The sequence below is a fragment of the Mixophyes fleayi genome, chromosome 4 (assembly GCF_038048845.1).
Source record: "Mixophyes fleayi isolate aMixFle1 chromosome 4, aMixFle1.hap1, whole genome shotgun sequence".
Lineage (NCBI taxonomy): Eukaryota > Metazoa > Chordata > Amphibia > Anura > Limnodynastidae > Mixophyes > Mixophyes fleayi.
This window is the reverse complement of record NC_134405.1, coordinates 55,450,439-55,470,008: the sequence shown is the minus strand read 5'-3', so window position 1 is coordinate 55,470,008 and position 19,570 is coordinate 55,450,439. Positions and strand designations below refer to the sequence as shown.

Below are 19,570 nucleotides of genomic sequence, written 5' to 3'. Positions count from 1 at the left end.
CCAGTTGAAAGCATAGATAGCAAATATTTATTAGAGGTCAAAATATTGTCGCCCCCTAAGTAAAGCAACAAACAGGGCAGGAGCATGACATAGCCGGACCACACATCAATACGTGGGGGAGGTCCTTACTCTTGTGTTCCGAGAATGGGCTCCATTGTGTCTATCCTGCCACTCATGGAGGTGGCCACAATATGTTAGAGCTGTTTTACAGCAAGGGATGTGGCAGCAGAGTCGTTCTGCAGAAAGGTATCATAGGAATTGGGAATTTATCTTCACAATTCAGCTTTTTGTTCTGTATTAGAGCCCATTAGGGAATTTAGACTGTAAGCTCCAATGGGGCAGGGACTGATGTGAGCGAGTTCTCTGTACAGCGCTGCGGAATTAGTGGCACTATATAAATAAATGGTGATGATGATTAGTATATTGTTCTAATGAGGGATGTGGCTTCAGCTGTTTGTAATGGAATGGAGAGGTGTTCCACTCCACAAATGTAACCTCAGCTGTCACTGAGTGACCAACCCAAGACAAATCCCTCATGAAGGCCTTGGATACCTTGACAGTGGTAGGAACACATGTTCAGTCAATTGGAGTTATAATGCACCAAGCTGTCCAACATCACACTTGCAAAATATACACTTCAACTACACCCAGGTTTTGCACACTAAGATACATATATATATATACACTATATATACATATTATATATATATATATATATATATATATATATATATATATATACACACACACACACACACACACACACACACACACAGGTGACCCCAGTTGTTTGGCAGAAACGCACCTCTAGTACTTGCCCCCATTTGTGGTGTTTCTCCGCAAACTGCACTCTGGTGATTGGCTGGAATTATCTACCAATATGGATGATATCCCATAACTTTTATTTTATTTACACAGAATGAGGCGCTTCTTAGAGGTAAACTCATTAGAACTACTAATGACACTAGTCCCATGGTTCACAAATATATTTAAAAGGAACGTTCCTTCTTTGTGAACTTTTTTCTTTTGTATGATGAAGAATGTTCATATGCAAAATATACCCAACAAGGCCTCAGGAAAATTACTGGTTGAAGCACAAATACTAGGCATCTTTAGATTTATGCTGCCATTTAAACTTGAGTTAGAACGCACCCCCTCCAACCTCTATCTGCACATTTTAGATTGACGCCCTCTACAGATCAACATGGTTTTGCAAAGGTTCAAAATTGCACCTCTAGCTGGATTTAGCCCCAGCTCTAAAGACTACAAAAAGGGTTGAATTTTATTTATTTTTTGCCCCAATCCTGTTCCTCTCTAAAAGGTTTGATATTTTGGGTACATTTTACTTATGATTGGAGTAGTTGGTCCTCAGTCTACACCAGACCTGTATCTCCATGTGATTGAATGTTATAGCAGCAGCATAGGTCCAATGATGTCAGGTCCGTGAGGGCCTCACTGAGGCCTAGGCTGAGCCGGAGGACCAAAAACTTGTTAAATACACAGCAAGTAGAGTATCTAAGCAGCAACTACAAGACTGGCTTTATATTTGCACAATGTTACTACTCCTTCTGCCTCCCAGTCTATTCTGAATATTTACACCCCACTCTCACATTAAACATTCAAAATTCACAAATGTGGACTTACTTTTTACCATTTTACACTATACTGTACTCCATATATTTCCAGTAATTTTCTTACCCAGTGAGCTTCAAAATACAAGATGCAGAGAGACCAAGTACCTAACCTGCCAAGTAACCGATTAAGATGGACGTTCAGCATCTTCCAGGATTATTCAGTCATTACTTTTAACCACTGAAGCAATATAGCCTCGTATATTCTGTTTTTTTTTAGCATGTCAGAAGTGTAGTGGAAATCATAAATAATACTATCTGGAGAAAAAGGGGAGCAGACTTGGGGTAATATTAAATGTATTTTTTAGTGTTAAGATATGAGGGACTGTGCACGGGAACAGAATAGCACGGCTTTGCTGGCGCTGAACCAGTGATGCAAAATAGAGACGCACCACTGTCCTAAGCAACGTTAGCATCCTACAGTTATAGAACAGAGTATACGGACAGTTCTGTATAAGCACAACATTGATTTGTTTATATAGCACCAGTATATTCCATAGCGCTTTAGCCGGTTAGGGGTAAAGGGGAAAGATAAAAATAGTACTTGTTTATAACACAATTAAGGAAGACTGGTACACACGAATAACCTGTAACCAACAACCAGATTCTAGATGTCATTTTTCTAAAATTTGCAAAGCGAAAGCCAGCATCTGATTGGTTGCTATGGGTTACATAACATGTTCCTGTACACCTGCTGTCATAGATTTCCCCCTCACAGTATTACACTTATACACAACACATGTTTATGTGGGTTGGGTATGCTTTAACGGTGCGGAAAATTCTGACACAGAAGTCCTACACTTAAACTCAGAATGTGTGAAAAAACTATTTAAATTATAAAACGCATACAGACGCTGTAGATCTCTGATCACAGCAGGATGCTGACCGCAAGTGATTCCAACTAGTCAGATGCCCGTCGCTAGACGTCATTTCGACCTCTATCACTTAATTTAAAGCAGCAATGTCAGGACCCCGCGGGTGTTTAAACACTTAACCCGACATTAGCGCTTTAAATTAAAAGTGGTAGAGGTCATAATGACGTCTAGTGACGGACATCAGACTAGTCGGAATCACTTGCAGTTAGCATCCTACAGCGTCGGTAATGGAGGTAAGTTTGCTTATATTTAAATCGTTTTTCCACACCTTTGGATTTTAAGTGTTTGACTCCTTTGTGTCGGATTAGTGGTAGTCGTGAAAACGATTACCACCGGTTTATGTTACAGCTTTAGAGCACCACAAGACATGTTCCTGAAGAATAGAGGCTTCTGTAGTATATGTATAGGTTATGTTATATGCATACATTAAAAATATTGTTTTCATCATAGCCATATTATCATAACCTGTATTTCCAGTTTAACACTATGACCAGACAGCCCGAGCTTTGCAATTCTTTGATCAGGAACAGCTTTTGGATGCTGGATATTCTAAACCAAATCACATTCACTCTTCTACTCTGTAGGTCTCTGTATAGGACAAATATGTAGCTATATGAGAAGTACCATCTAGTACCACTTGTGTAAGTCCCGTCCAATGCACATAAACTAGGTTACATTTATAAATAATAAAACACACATTACAACGCATTTCCAAAATGTCTCAACATAATTTATTTTTTTTACGTTAAAATGTACAGTTTTTTTCTGAAAGCACTTACTAGAAAGGAGGGGGAATTGGGGACTTGGGGTGAAAGTATTATTACATACAAACCAGACGGGGCCGATAGAGCCCCACAACGTCAAGAAAAGGCCGGAGGAAAGGAAATAAAAAAAAAAAAAAAAATTATAATAATAAAATTACAATATGAGGCAGGAGAATTAAAACCATTTAGAAATAGCCATTATTAAAACCCTAGACATGTACCGGAGGGAAGAGATGCGAGTTTGTATACATATCCTGTGAACTCTGCCTTCCTTTAACCATTAGTTAGCAAGGAGTCACAGTGTCAATAAATAGCTGTCAGTCTGAGAAACTGGGAGTGTCCTGCGATGTTGGGGATATCACTGCTAATTACATTGTGTGTGGATATAGAGAAGTATATGTCGCAGTGCAGTCCTCTGGAGACTGGAGCTACAGTTTTGTCACAAGTATGGTAATTGTAGTCATTATGGGCTGTTAGACGTGCCCTGATTCAACTAAATTCAATTGCGGTCTGCCTATCAACCTGCGAGTACTGGGCTAGGACATTGGGGACATGTATGTATTAACCGTTGTTAATGTACATAGAACTTCCATCTGACTTGTGCTCTGCATTTGGCCCTGATAGTGTTTGTGCCATATTAAGAACCAATGTCCAATTTGGTCCCATGCAGCAGCCAAAGTGAACAGAATTCAGCCTTTTGGCCATGTGAGCTAAGAGACAAAATGACCATCAGCATAAACTGAGGTATGTTCATTTGGTGGAAAGATTTTCACACAATGACAGACAGCTGTGATCATTTTCCGACTGCATTTGCCAACATGTCCGGTGACTTCAGGCAACACTCTGTAGTATCCGGCCAATTTCCTCACATGGGTTATTATACTGTGGCCAGTGTTATAATTATGAAACAGATTAGCCTTCAGCACACAATAAAACAGCTTCTAATTTTACAGCAAAAACCAGACTAGATTTTGCAACTATTTTGAAAAAGAATTCTAAAAAGACAATTTTCCAAGTGTGATTTTGTGCAAGCCTTTTAAAAAACATACTCGTTTGTTTTAGAATACCACAGTCCATACTTGCATCGTTCTAGCGCTGTATATGTATAGGTGTCCCTCATTTTGTGTGCATTTTGCCGACCATAAAACACATTAACTAAACAGTAGATAGTCACATCTCTCTCTCTCTCCGCCATCCTATCACAGCTGCCAGCGTTACATTTGATAAACAATTCAAATAGATCCATGGGTTTTCACACAGGCAAAGAACAGGACATGGTTAGAGTATGGCAATTTGTCTATGTATCCTTACATAATCAGAACCTGACATCTATATAAGACAACATGGCAAGTGTGGAAGAGGATGTAAGAAACATGGAGGGAGGAAGAGTAGAAGCGTTGGTGATAAATAAGGAAGATTAAAGAGGGAATATTAAATATCTGTACAGAGGCACTGGTCTTGTGAGGGAGTGGGTTTTACATTTACCCAGCCACTGTCATTTTGTACATCTTCCTCAGAGGGCGTACAAAGTGGCAGGCACACATTATTGCTAAGACAAGGCGTTCGTCAACACCACCGTCAAAAGCATCAACATACTATATAGTAATAAGTAATTTCCCCTTTAACACTATGCGGGAAGTGTGGCAAAGGGGTTATAACCCTAGCCTGCCCTCCATGGATCCGAACAAATCAGGTGGAGAGTGACAATATATATTATAATATATACAAAGGGTCTCTAATCTAAATATTTAGAAACACAAAATAAAAATTCAAGAATATAAAAACAAAACAAAAAAAAATTAGATGCTGCGATTTTACACTTCTGATTAATAGGTTTATCTGAAAGTAGTGATAAGATTCCACCCCTGTGCACAAGTCCATGCATGTACAGATTTATACAATGCGAGGGGGGCTTGTCCCATGCCCACCGAGTAATTCCTATTAGTCAAGGAACCATCGTCCTCAGTTGACCAGGGCTCCAAGCAGAGATTAAGGTGAACAAATGAATTACTCAAAGCTGCACAGACAATAATATGAGCATCAATTTGATGACATACACAAACTCTTCCTATACACCTCCCTTTACATCTGTGGCAATAAGTGCTTATTAGGGTAAAAGAAAGGCAAGTCAGCCCATGAGGTGGATAACAGAGGTGCATTAAGTTTAGGGAGGAGGGTCTGTCCAGGTGTCAACTATAAACGGCTATGCTATACAGCAAAGCAATATACCACACACCACAATGAATTGCAGAGGTGGAATGTTTTTCTCAAAAGGATGCTTTAAGCTATATACCATGGCTTGTACTTCAGCCCATTAAGTCCACCCCCACAGGTTAGGATAGTTCCCTGTGTAACTGTTTGAAATATAGAATATCTTGGTTTCCATCATAAAAAAACGGAATGTTTAATGCCCCTCTGCACCCCATCAGAATGTTATAGAGTTTTCCTCCCTTCAGACCTCATCTCAAGAGATTGAAAATGATGAGCAAAAGAAAAGAGATATAGCGGACGCACAGATAAAGTATACAGTTGCCGCGGCTCTGTAGAAGCCCTCGGCGGAATAAGGCTACAGGGTTACATATTTTTTTGTCTTTGTTATTTTTTTCTTTTAAACTTGATTTCTAAAAACAAGATTTGTCATTTTCCTATTTCCGTGCGATTTTCCGCTAAAACCATTTGAATCTGTTATTTTTTTTTTCCTCTTTTTTCCGATTATATTAAAAAAAAAAAAAAAAAAAATGGGAGAAGGGGAAAAATTCCACCGACACTTTTTATATAAACTGGAGAGAGTGAAAGAGAAATGGACAAAAAGAAAAAAATAATATCTTTCTACAGAAAAGAAAAAAAAAAAACAGAAAACCCCACAAAATTATATTTTTGTCAGGGGAAAAATAAAATAACAATAAAAACCATAATATTAAATCTACAGCAAAGGGATATAAGGTAGAGGGAATAAAAGTCCTGTCAGTATAAAAGGCCGTATTTATAGTCTGCAAAAGAAAATGAGGGGCAGGCGGGCAACTCTTGGGGCGACACCGCTGCATCCCTCATCTCCTCATATAGGGGGAGTTGAGAGTTTGTTTGGGGACAGCAGGTGAATTCATATAGGAGTGGTGAGGAGGAGGTGTGTACATCATATTTCCATGGGGGTTCGGCTGCATAGGTTGTTGGGTATAGGCTTGGGCACCCATCATGCCCATGCCAACCTGCATGGGGTACTGTGATGTCTGGTTCATATAGGCTGCGTTGCTATGATAGGAGCTGTTGACCATAGGCTGTGACATGCGGTACCCACCCATGGCATTGAGTGGGTTCATTGTGTTGACATTATACGGTGAGGTGGGCATAAGATTAACACCCATGTTCATGCTCCGCTGGACGGTGAGGGCCCGGGTGGTAGGCTGCATACCAGGCGTGCTGCGTCCATACATCTGCTGCTGGTGAGGGGATGGAGCAGCGGGCAGTGGAGCAGATTTGGAGCGGATGGAGATATGTGCCTTGGCAGACATCTGACTTTGAATACGCTGGCTATGTGGGATGCCAAGGTTGCCCGCTGACATGTTACACTGGAGTAGGTTCATTGTAGGAGGTGGGGTCATGGTGGCTTGTGCTTGGGGTGCCCCTGCCAAAGGGTGAGAAGAAGTGAGCTGGGACAGGCCTGGGTTAGAAAGGGACACGCTGTTTGCATAGGAGGTGACGGCCTGTGCGTGGCTATAAGGCATAGGATGAGTGTCCATGATGGTGTTGGTAAGCTGCTGCAACTTTGCCAGGCTAAAAGTAGCCGAGGGCTGGGAGTAGCCTCCAGCCCCAAAATCCCCTGGGTAGATGCTGAGATTGCTGCTATTACTCTGGTCTGGTATTTCCATGATCATTTGCGAGGGGCCAAAGCTGTTGTTCATACTGCATTGTGACATTGAGGGCTGCTGTTGGGGAGGAGGTTGTGGTTGGTGTGGGGGCAATGGAGGTGGTGGAGGGGGAGGCGGTGGCGGCTGGTTGTTGTTGCTAGGAGGACGTTCTGAGGCACAACTGTGTGGTGATTTTATGCTACAGGCCTGGGTGGTTTGCAGCATACTTGCCATTCCAGCCATTTGTTGGCTCACAGCACACCCATTCTGTGCCATGCTGGCAGAGGAAGGCAAGCCCCCAGCTCCATTGTTATTTCCACCACTGGCATATGAGCAGCTGCTTTGCGAGGAAATACTGCCACCCCCCATGCTGGAGTCGTAACTACTGGGATTTTCATAGTTTTCGGTCGTGCTCTCAATACTGCCCAAGTCACTAAATCCACTATCCACAACTTGCTGTGAATGGTCTGACACAGAGGGCACATCCATCATTGGACTGGTTGTTTCCAGGTTCTGCATAGAAGGAGCAGAGAGGGAACCTGCATCAGGGCTGATCTGAGGGTACACGCCTGTTCCACTACTCTCCAGAGCTGGAGGCACGCTGGGGCTGTTAGCTGACCGCACTGACTGGCTGGGATGAGAGTGAACAGAAGATATTGGACTGCCGTGGGCTGAAGGATGGCATTCATCTGGTAAACCCAGCTGTGGGTCCTCCTCTGCCTGTGTGAAACTCTGCAAAGTCTGGCAGGCTGTCAGTGTTTCATCCTCACAATCGCCATAGGTGCCATCATCACGCTCACTTCCTTCTTCCTGGGTTAATGATTGCACTGCCTGCACAGTCTCTAAATCTAGCTCTGTGTGGGGGATTTCTTCTTCTCCATCTTCCTCCTCTTCTTCCTCCTCTTTGGGTTCTTCATCTACTTTTTCTGAGCAGTCTTCTTCCTCTCCGATGCATGAAGGTTGATCAGTCTCCTCCATTGTCCCATCCTGCTCACACTCTCCCTTCTCTTCCTCTTCACTACTTCCCACACAAGGCTTTTGTGGTTCCAGCTCTTCTGGGGCAGGGCCCTGTTCCAATTCTTCCCCTTCATCGGCCTCCTTTGGTCCTTCATCTTCATCATCTGCATCGTGGTCTTCCTGCTGGTTAGACACTGCCACAGCTACCTCCTTTTCATCCAGCACCCTTTCCTCTTCTTCTGGTTCTCCATCCTCAACAACAGGCTGGGGCTCTTCCCCAGTCTCCCTCTGCTGTTCTGGAGATGTAGAACGGTTTTCAGCTTCCCGGGAAGAACCATCACTACTGCTGGCACTGCTACTGCTGCTTTCAGAAGGGGATGCTGGCTGCACAGTAGTGATTACAGTCTCCTCTTCTTCATTAGCCTTTTCAGATACTGCTTGAGCCTCCTCCTCTTCCTGTTCCTTTATCTCAGGGACTTTGTTTTCCACAGGAGGTTCTTCCTCTTCTCGTATCCTGGGTTTGCGTCCAGGCCTCGAGGGAAGAGTATGTGTAGGAGCTGGTGCTGGAGGTGGATTCCTGTTGAGCTTGAATCCTGGTTTACGTCCAGGTCGTTTTTTCCAGTGGATAGGCTTCCTGCTTTTACCCTTAGGCCACCCTTTCTTCTTTATGGGTGGAGCAGTAGGATCAGGCAGGACATCTGTTTTCTCTGCAGATCGCAGGTTTGAGACAGGTGGTTGCATTGCCGACCCTGAAATTACATATAGGAACTATTATTCACATGAAGTGATGGCAGATAAAATTTTATTAGATACAGCAGTTGGAATAGACACCAGGTTAATAGAATGGAAAAAAATTATGAATAGCTAACATATAAACATTGTTTACCTTGCAATTGTTCGCTGTTTGACCTCCTTTTGCCTAGTTGGCGACTGCGTCTTAGCAGAGGGTGTGGGGTGAGGTAGGGGAAGTAGCCTGGTGGGAATGGGGCGCCACGGCCATTGCCACCCTCTTCAGGCTCCAGTCTGGGCATTGGACGTTCCGAATCGGAGTCATCGAAAGGCTCATCTAAAACCTGGGTGGTCTCAGATATGGTTTCTGTCACTACGCTGCTGTTGTGATGGTGCTTGCGTCGTCTCACCCGCCGTCTTCGATGAGGTCCAGGCTTCTGGAACAAGAGAGAAAAAACTCAAAACATCTTAATACGTTAAAAACATCTAAGTTACTTGGTATGGTTTGTCAGACCCTGAGGCTGCACCTCGCACTCCTCTAGTTGGATGGTGCAAACCTGCCAAGGACGACTCCTCCACTTAGAAGTCTACAATACCACAGAATGACCATAACCATATTAAATAGGGGGCTCACATCGGAGCCAGTTCATATTATCCTCCAAGATGAAACAAGTGCAGAACGTTTCAGGGCACATTACCTCGTTCAGACACTTCACATTATCCAAGGTGACATTTAAAAGGTAAGTTAATAATCTGATACAGTTTTTTTCTGCAACATGACATATAAAGTGGAACTTTCCACCTGCTTTTAGTACAAAAAACACCTCTTACTTTAAAACCCAGAAAGGCTCTGCTTGGACTATTTTAAATCTCAGACAGGTAAAATAATCTCCCATAGCATACGCTGCTGATAAAGGACTGTTTGTCACCGACGAATGTCGCACATTGCCATACAGCAAACCTGGGTTACACTTAGGATACCAGTGTTCTCTCTCAAGCAGAAAATGACCAATGGGTTCGTTTTAGAGCAAGAAGAAAGAAACGTCTTTGCATGTATTGCCACTAAAGGCTTTCTTCTGTCTTACAATATTGCATAACACTAGAACACTCATGCTTGTTGTAAGCATTACAAGAAGGGGAGCAAAGTAAAACACTTCCCACAAAATGTATACTCAATTCCATGTCACTACCCTCTCCCTTTCACTAGCTAGACAAAGGGTACATCAGGTATTCAGAGAGGTCAGTGTAACTTGGTGAAGTGACAGATTTCAGGAGAAGACCTTATTGCAAACACTCTTAATTGTGTTTAATGTTATCATAAAAAACCTAAATGAGATGGACACATTTCAGGCTTAACTTAAGTAGGAATCCCAAAATAAATGTAATCATAATTTTAAAATGTACATTGCAAATTTTAAAACCAATACTGAGAAGAACCTGCAAAGAATCGGTGACTTCATAGATTTGAAGCAGAATGTCTCGGTGGTGGCACGGTTTCCTAGTGCCGCTATGATTTGCTTCTGCCACCATTGAGCAGGTAGACTTTTAAAGAATCTGTATGTTCTCACCTTGCGTTTGAGTGTGGGTTTGGCAAGTATAGGAGGGGAATCTGATCGCAGACTGTTGTTCTCTTCTTCATCTTCCTCCTCATCGTCGTCTTCTTCCTCCTCGCTGCTCTCACTAAACCGTCTCAATTGGGGGCGCTCATTCTCATAACGTTGAGAAAGCCTTTCCTGCTGCTCCATGAAATCCCTACGCAGCACAGAATCTGCCAGTCTCTTCAGCCTTCCTCGCCGAGAGCCAGAGCGTCCCCGTTCACCATTGCGTCTGGGGGGTCCTGGGGCCTCTCTGGCCAATAAACGCAACAAATCGGCACTTCGGTTGGAAGAAGAGCAGGGGGCTCGACCCCTTCGTCCACGCCTCCCTCTCCGTCCTCTTCCAGACGGTGGATTGTTAGTAGGCAACAAGTCCCGGAAATTGTGGGCGTTTGTGAAACAGGATACTGGAGATGATGACCCAACAGGACGTGGTGGGCTTTTCTTTCTCTCCATCACAGGGCATGTCTCTCTATCTTTGTATTCAGTGATGCTTCTCAACATTGGCTGCTAAAGATAAAAGTGACAGACTGTAAGCTCTTAAATCAACATGTAAATGTATTTAAAAATAAAAAAAAAAATCTAAAAATAATAGTACTGCAGATTAAATGGTCGTAAAGGCAATTATTGGTGCTTAAGGTGCAACTCTTGCTTACATATGGTAGGGGCAATTAATGTCTGGTCTGAACCAATATTCATGTAAATCCAACATGTATTCTCAACCATGTGCCTCAGTGGTTCCTTGTGAATTGCCAAGCTGTTCACTTATGAATGCCGGATCATCCCACAAAGTGGCTACTTCCACCATCTACAGGTGACCGGTGAACTTTAACATTACAACTAGAGTTACCTGTGGAAAGGACACACTGGAGAGGGTACAAGCCACAACACTCGTACTACACCATTTTTTTAGATTTGCTGCAGCTATTTAGTGAGCTGCAGCTAAAAATGGAAATGTAGCATAAAGGACTTTCTCCAGTGAGTACTTACCAGATCTAGAATGAAAGAGGTCTCGCACAAAGGAAAAATTGGTAATTAATATCAGGAGATGCCAGCATTTAAGGGCTAAGACATTCAAACATTTATGTGGATTTCCCAGTGTAATCCAGAATATGCCTATCAAAATTAACCACCCATCGATACTCACATGGTTGTCATTGGCTAGCTGCCTTTCACTCTCTTCTTCTTCCGACTCTACTTCATCATCTGATACGACAGAGTTGGTGACTATGACCGGTGTCCATCTCAAAGCCTCCGAATCCACCTCCACCTGCCGAGGCCGGGCCTGCAGACGGTTCATATGTGTCTGGATCTGCTGCTCCCGGTACACCAAAACAATGCTAAACGCAGATGAAAATGAGGTGTAGAAAGACCTCTAGTTAGTACTGAAGCAAAGTAGAACATTGACACGATGAGCAAAGACAAATAATAAAGGAAAGCTGAATTATTACCAGTCCCCTCGCAGTTCCAGCATGTGCAATTGTTGCAATGTGGCAGCAATGTCCTGAGGGCAGATGCCAGTCAGTTTGGTAAGTTTCTTGATACTCAGCTGCCGCTCCTTGTTGTAGTGAAGACACTCCAGAACCACGCTCTTCCAGTATGCCATGTAAGACAGGCGGCCCAGATCAGAGAGGGGCTTCTCTGGAGACCCTGCTTGACCTTCCTGTTTAGACAACAGGTAACCTTAAAAAACAAACACAAAACATTAGTGAGGCATAAGCAGTCAAAGGAAAGATGGTAGAACGTGAACGTACTACAAACATGTATTTCCATGATAATAATGGCTAGTTGTAGACTCGCTGCTACTTTCCCTTCTATCAGTGTAAGGACAAGCTAGATCATGTCACTTGTATCATGTCACTTGGAGTAGACCCTGCCCCCCTTCTCTCCTCTCCTCCCCTCCCGTGCTCTCCTCTACTTACTGAAGTCTATAAGGAAACGGCCGTATCCTTTCCTCTGGTACTGGGGGAGGATCATGATGCAGGACACGTTGTACTTCTGCTGGCAATGCTTCTCCTGGAGACAAATGAGAGTGACAAAGAAATCTGTTAGTGACTGTGTGACTTGAAGGTCTGCTTGTATTGTGCTCTCTTAAAGGAGGAGTCCAGAAGCACCTGCTACAAACACACTAAAAAACCCATCAAACATAACCTCCTTACCAATAAAGAAAGTATGAAGTATATAAACCAATGTCATGACTGCATGAAGGACTACTAATTGTAATAGTTGATGGACCATAAACCCTTTCTATAGAACATCACACGAGAACCATAAATACTTGCAGTGTACCGAACAAGAGCTATGATCCAATTTGTCCTAAGCAGAACCCCCATCTGGACCTTTAGTCCCTTCTTAGAAGTGATTTTATAGCTGAGCCGCTAAATCACTTCTGATTCTTCACATTGTTAATGATTCCATGCTCTAATCATTCCATGTTCGCTGCTATCACCGGTCAGGCACCTCCCTCCAAGAGTGTATATGTATGCTGCATGCTTTCTGTACAGAGACCGCAAATCAGTGCAAGCTCAAAAGCCAGCTTTGTCAGTATAATGGATTTATAATGGTCTGACAACTTATTAAGGGATTTCCATATGCACCTATGTTAATAGCCATAGATTTCTGCTCTTGTTTTCATTCCTTTTAATTTCTTGTATAAGCATTCAGTGTGACTATTTATACTTTTGACCCATAGTTCACCTCAACGCTACAACTCTTCTGCATTACCATCTAAATCCACTACCTGCCTTTTTGGCTGTTACATACCCCATTACTTTCAGCAGTATTTGAGCGCATCTGGACTAGCCTTTCTGCATTATTTCAGGGGATTGGTTACCCCCGTCCTCATTGCAGCTCGTGCTACATTATTACTGTCCAGTGCATCCTCCCCCCTCCCCCCTTTTTTTCCGAACCTATATTAATATCCATATTGCAGTGCCGTTTCAAGTCTTTGTAAGAAGGATGCTGGGATTTTGTTCAGTATTACATTATGAAGGCAAAGTAATAATGTAAAAGCAGATATTAATATTTCATAGTTGTATTCGAAGAACAGCTTCATTAATTCTAGATTACTGCACAGAATAACTAGGATGCAAGGAGACTGCAAGTCACTACTTCACTGTATTAGTGTCCAATCATAGATCATCATATTTATATAGCGCCACTAATTCTGCAGCGCTGTACAGAGAGCTCACTGACATCAGTCTAAGGCGACAAGAACAGGAGGATTATGGGATGTGTGCACAATGGAATAATGTCAAACCATGCCCACAAGACCCATCCTGTGGCCACCAGGACAATCCTCAGAACTCGCAACTCTATCCTGCCTCCTAGTGGCAAGAAACATTTCCACGAAAAACATGCTTTGCTTTAGGATGTGTTTCTCTCTGCTATTTACTTTCAGATTTGAACAGGGAATGGGCGATTTCAAGTGTGTGTCATCAGCACTACTAGAAATCCCCTTTTGGGCACCTCAGGGGGCATGGGAGAACATAAAGCGCAGTCTAACACAGGAACTCAACAGCACCAAAAATCGGTGTCAACATGTCAGCACCGATTTTCGGTATGGTCTTTAGAAATGTATAGCTGATAGCAATTTTGTTAGGATACAATTTTGCAGATTAGTTTACATTTTTACAGCTCTCTTGCTGGAGTGACAGCACTGCATTAGACAAAAAAAAAACCCAAACATTTTTCAAAACTGCTGGCAGACTTAGGCCATACATAATCGCTGCTCTACCTACACCACACAGCAGAAGGAGCACACTGCAGTCACATCCCAGCACTAACCACAAGCTATACATTCTGCAAAATGTGAATTTACAATTGCAATGTGGATCAGGTAAAATACACCCGATATGATACAGCTGAACTGCTGAGCAACAATCTGAAAAAAACAAGAGGTTGTTGTGGTTTTAGTGCAAATTTGCAGCTTTGCCATAAAATGACCATCAGCAGTATAGATTTAAAAAACTTAACAATAACACAACAAAAAAAAAAGCAAACACAAAACAACCCTCGCCCCCAACCACAAAAAACACTTTTCCTTTAGAACGTCTTTAAGAATGGCTTAAGACTGTTGGATTTCTGCAAAGTGTCACTCCATCAGGCTTTTGCGGTCCTTCAAAAGGAACAAGTAGAAACATGAAGTCAGTTTGCGCCGACCTAGAATAGCCAGATGCTGTTTGATGTAAAGACATTAAAAAGCACTAAACTTTGCATTCAAAGGCAACAGCAACTCTAGCACAGAACTATTTTACCACAAGTGATGTTACAGCTGCAGCATTGCAAAAACCCTTGTCAAATCATCTAATTCCCCTAGTGGTAGCAACATATGCATCTGTATAATTTACTCAAACTGAACACAACTCGAAATGCATTCACGATGCCAGAACTACATATAAATATGCTGAAAACAGGACGTATCTACAACAAAGCACTGCTCGAGAGGACACCTAGAGCAGATGCTCATCAATCAGAACTTCAGAACAAGGGAGAAGACAGGAGGTGTGTCCTACGGCACAATAGCTTACACTGATAAAGTTTGATAAGGTCATTATGACACATCCATAGTGTAATTAGTCTGCCTAGTTGGCCATCTGGAATAAGCTGGAACAGAAACAATTCTGTGTAACCTATTTCTGCGAAGCAGCGGAGACAGGTGCACAGCAGGCAGTGCCATCGGCTCACCTTGGAGAAATAGCCAACCAGGTGACAACCTTTAGCGTCGTTCTGCGTTAACACATAGAAGAGGAAGGGTTCCACGTCATAATACAGGGTCTTGTGGTCCAGGAAGAGCTTGGCCAGAAGGCAGAGGTTTTGGCAGTAGATCGTGCTCACCTTTCCATCCACCTGAAGACAGAATGATACAGCTCCACTCAATATACAATCATGTTCATCAAAATAAACTACTCACACTAGGATGTGTTTTTAACAAGAGACAAAAACAGTGGTTTGTAATTAAAAGAACTGTCTCAATATGCAATAAAAATCTAATAAATACTTCACATCTGAAATGATAATCTAACTATTTACAGTGAACGCGTCACTTACACACAGTGGAAAAAACTTGACAAGCTAGAATGTCATGGAGAATAAAATAGAGTGCTTTAGCCCATAGCACCCAGGTCTTCATAGTCTAAATTGCACCAGGAAAACGTGCTAGAATCTGATTGGCATTTAGACAGTGTGTGCACCAGTTTCCACGAATGTTCCTACATTGTTTAGACCGACGTATCTTCGCATCATTTCCATTTAAGCTAGTAGCACAGTGACAGGATAACCATGCTTGATCAGTAAGGCTAGTGTTTGAATGGAGCAGAGCAGTGAAATGCGACACGAGTTACAAGCACAGAAAGGAAAGTTACAAAGCACTAGGGCACGGTAGCAGAATACCAATACAAGACAGTAGATAATTGCTGGGATAAGTAATAAAAGGAAACATTCAATCTGTTGCTCCCCCGCTGTACAGCCCTACTCACCTCGAAAACAGAGAGGTTGTCCTTGCGATAGATTTCGTTGGCGGGCGGGTGGAACCAGCCGCATTTTTTCATGTGCTGCTGTAGCATGGTTTGACTTTTCATGTAACGGAGGCAGAATTCACACAAGTACAGCTTGGGGAGCCTGAAGCACAGAGGAGGAAGTTTACAATGAGATGGCCAATAAATGTACATGACCAGAACTGCAAAAATCGGTGCAGCAGGTAGACAGAGGTTTTAGTGGTGGAAGACAGTTCCCTGGTGATTGGCAGGTGGCATATGCCCAATTTATGCAGATTGCCCATGTGCCATTATAATGAAACACTGGTGGGCTGTCACCAGTGTAGTACTTTTGTCACCCATATTCCGACCTCTGTCGTATTGTACCTTCCCATAACGGTATAAGAGGCCAGTCATGCTTTATCCATAATGTGTTGTATATTGCACTTCACAGAACACCTGGACAGTGAACGGTGAAGTGTAGTGTGCTTCTTATATAGTAGAATCAAGGAACATCTCATTAACTAAAACAAAAACTAAAATTAAAATGTACAAACCTACACTAGAAGAGCATAACAGTGCAATAATTAAACTACAGGTACAACGTATAAATCTCTTACCTTGTGTACTCCTGTGGGTACGGAGAAGAATACCACGTCTGAATCTCATATTTGCCGAATTCAATGACTGATGGGCAGCGGACCTGCGGGTCTGGGGGGCCGCTGACACCAACTCTCTGCAATTAAAAGCAGTAAGCCAGATCAGAGACCACAAGAAAACCTTACTGCAAACAAATACGTTGCCATCCCTGGCCGTCTGGGATTTAACAGATTACGACGGTGTTCACTTATGTATATGTACGTCTCCACTGGACATTGTTACTCAATTTGTAACACGTATACAAAGTCTATTTAACTGATCTGAGTGTTTCACTGTACAAGACGGACATATCTGCTACCTACAAGCAAGACTGCTCTATCCTCTGCTAAAGGAACTTTACTAGAGATCTGGATTAGAAGAGAATTAAAATGTCAAAATTTAAAACTGCTACCCACAAATCATACAGCATTCTAAAGTTCATTACTTTTATCAGAACTGGTTTTTACAGTGGTTTATGGCCGGCTGGCAGCCTCGGTAACTAGCAGCTTTCAGTTGTATGTAACAGCCGTACTAACCTGAGTGATGGGAGACTGACTTTTGCCTTCTCTCCCCAATTCTTCCTCCAGCTGAATGCCCAGGGTCAGCGTGGCCCCGGGACTCCAGTACAGCTGCTTACACATGGCTCTGTGATATCTGAACGGGGGGTCGAGGGGACCAGAGGTGCTTTTCACACCCCTCCCCTTTTTAATCCTGTGCTTCTCGCACTTGTTTGTCTCTTCCTTCCCCTGGGCTCTCTCCTCCCTGCTCCCTCCCTCCCCCTCCCAACCTGTGCCTAGGTGACAGTAGTATGGAGTTCTCCTGTGGGGATAATCACAGCTGTGATCGGCCGCAGGGACACTTCAATTAACCAAATGGATACCAGGGAAGTGACCAAGCAGCCAGGAAACTGTTACAGCTGACATGCTGTTGCACCATGCAGGGACTGGCTGCAGGATATACTCTCTTTATAGTGCAATATACACACAGCGCAAGAGGTATGTACTGTAAGCTCTATAAAACAAAAGTGCTAGGATATGGCCTTATGGAAAATGCACAATGCTGCAAAACCCTGTTGGAGCATAAATGAAAATAATTGGATTTAAGTGACTTTCCATGTTTACCTCTCACCATACGTAACAGAGAGCAGCTCCCTTCTTTAGAGCAATATTATTAACAGAAGTTGCAAAAAAATAATTCTGAACGTTGTGGAGCAACTAGATCGATAACCTGCATGTCGATTTGCTCCCCGATATTATAGAAACAGCAGCCATGGCTACAACGTTTGAAATGATAACATTTTCTGCTTACTGCCGCTCCAGCTATTTATATAAACTAGTGGTTCCTGACCTTTGTAATGACATTTGCAGAGACAGATCATATTTATTCCATAACAAGGTTAAAATATTCGAAGAGAAAAATAGAATCACCGGCAGATATCTGCATGCTTGAAAAGTAAAGTGAACAAAAGCAGTCTATAATTTACAGGCATAATATAGTTCCATATGTAATGCAGAATATTCATTCCATATATTCGCCACATCTTAAGGGGGTTTTCTTTTTTTTTTTTTGCTACACCCAAATTCTGGCGACACATTCAGCTCGGAGGCAAAGGTGACCAAACTGGTTGGCAACAGCGGATATAAACTCACTTCATGCTTTCCCTGTTGCAGTGCTTCATTTTTATCTATCCCAAGAGGTAACCCACATAGCGCACACGAGTATTCCATCAATGCCGCTGCTGACTTCTGATAACTGGAGTGTTGCCCTTTAAGGAGGAACTCTAGCTTTAGTTAAATCCATTCAGTCACAATGGAACATTTGACTAGAGAAGTCTGTTGTATAAAAGGTAAGCAGATATGGGCACTCCAACAGTTGTTCAACTATAGTTATCATCCGCATAGGAGACATGATACAGACCGCAGCAAGCTTCTTATGGTGATCCCCTAACCCTTCAGAGCACTCAACACATGTTTACCACCGTCATAGAGATACTCCTACATCCAGTAAGCAGACCGCTAATGCATGGGATAGTGAGCTGTGCCATCCTTCATGGGGGGAACCAAGCAGTGGGCAGAACCCTTCCGCACGAGGGAGTGGAGTCCTTACCTGCAGTGCCTGCTGCTGGATATCCTCAAAAAGTTCCATTTCTTTTTCAGAAACTATTCCAAGCCGATCCTCCCCATCCACTTTACATTCCCAACCGTCCTGATTGTCTGGTGGTACAAATAAATACATAAATTAAATAAACTGGTGAATTTGAGAATGACTTAACCAAGACTATAACTGTTCACTACTTCAACAACAGAAGACGACGCCACAAATATTTACAGTCATGTATATCTCTAATTTCCAGTACCACAACATTTACACCAATATAATAATCGCTGAAAGGCAATGTGGTAAAAGTCAACTTCTCAAAAAGGTAGCTCGGCTACCCAGTCCTGTAGCTTCCACTCAGAAACTCATGTGTAACTGCCAAGTACACTGACCAATTCAAGAAGGGCGCACACTAGGATTAAATGGCTCAAAATTGTGGGGTCAAAGCACACATACATACTACCAGGGTAAGCACTGGGACCAGTTCAATTGTAACAGTATTTCAATCCAATGAGGATACATATGAATAAAAAAAACAAACAAAATCCCAAAACCCCCCACAACTTAAAAGCGTGCAAGGTGCAACATTTGCAATAACGTCCTTCATTACATGCAGCACCATGTACGCACGCACTGTTAAGTAGAGCACAAAGCTCCTTACCCCAGTCTGTCTGTCCAGACTTCCGTGGTCCTCTCTTGCGTGAACGCTGTAAAGAATAGTCCAATGCCTCTGCTCGTGCCTTGCGGCCATCAGGAGAGGGGGTGAAGAACTTTGTCAGTCCATCAATAAGACCTTTTGTCTTCTTATTAAAGGGAACAGCAGTGCCGCAGCCACGTGAGGGGTCGGAGCTCATGCCATCCTCCTCTGACGATGAACACGAGGACAACTTACGCTTCCTCCCTCTGCCTTGGCTGCCACGGCCTTTTCCAAATGGGGCTTTAGTCCTACAAAGTAATATTCAAA

The 19,570-nt window shown here is 42.8% G+C and overlaps 1 protein-coding gene across 2 annotated transcripts in view; it reads right to left on the bottom strand.

Moving 5' to 3' along the window:
- Positions 1–3,214: 3,214 nt before the first annotated feature.
- The window catches only part of KAT6A (lysine acetyltransferase 6A), a 34,182-nt gene continuing 17,826 nt past the window's right edge, over positions 3,215–19,570 (bottom strand). The window contains exons 7-17 of one of the 2 annotated variants that reach the window (XM_075207069.1): positions 19,268–19,551; positions 18,616–18,722; positions 16,491–16,606; positions 15,874–16,015; positions 15,083–15,244; positions 12,319–12,412; positions 11,848–12,079; positions 11,544–11,736; positions 10,370–10,906; positions 8,959–9,238; positions 3,215–8,821 (exon numbers count right to left, since the gene is read on the bottom strand). In XM_075207069.1, coding sequence (XP_075063170.1) covers positions 6,318–8,821; positions 8,959–9,238; positions 10,370–10,906; positions 11,544–11,736; positions 11,848–12,079; positions 12,319–12,412; positions 15,083–15,244; positions 15,874–16,015; positions 16,491–16,606; positions 18,616–18,722; positions 19,268–19,551 — 4,651 coding nt within the window. In that variant the 3' untranslated portion in view covers positions 3,215–6,317. The remainder of the gene's footprint in view (positions 8,822–8,958; positions 9,239–10,369; positions 10,907–11,543; positions 11,737–11,847; positions 12,080–12,318; positions 12,413–15,082; positions 15,245–15,873; positions 16,016–16,490; positions 16,607–18,615; positions 18,723–19,267; positions 19,552–19,570) is intronic. The other variant, XM_075207070.1, reaches the window with a different exon arrangement.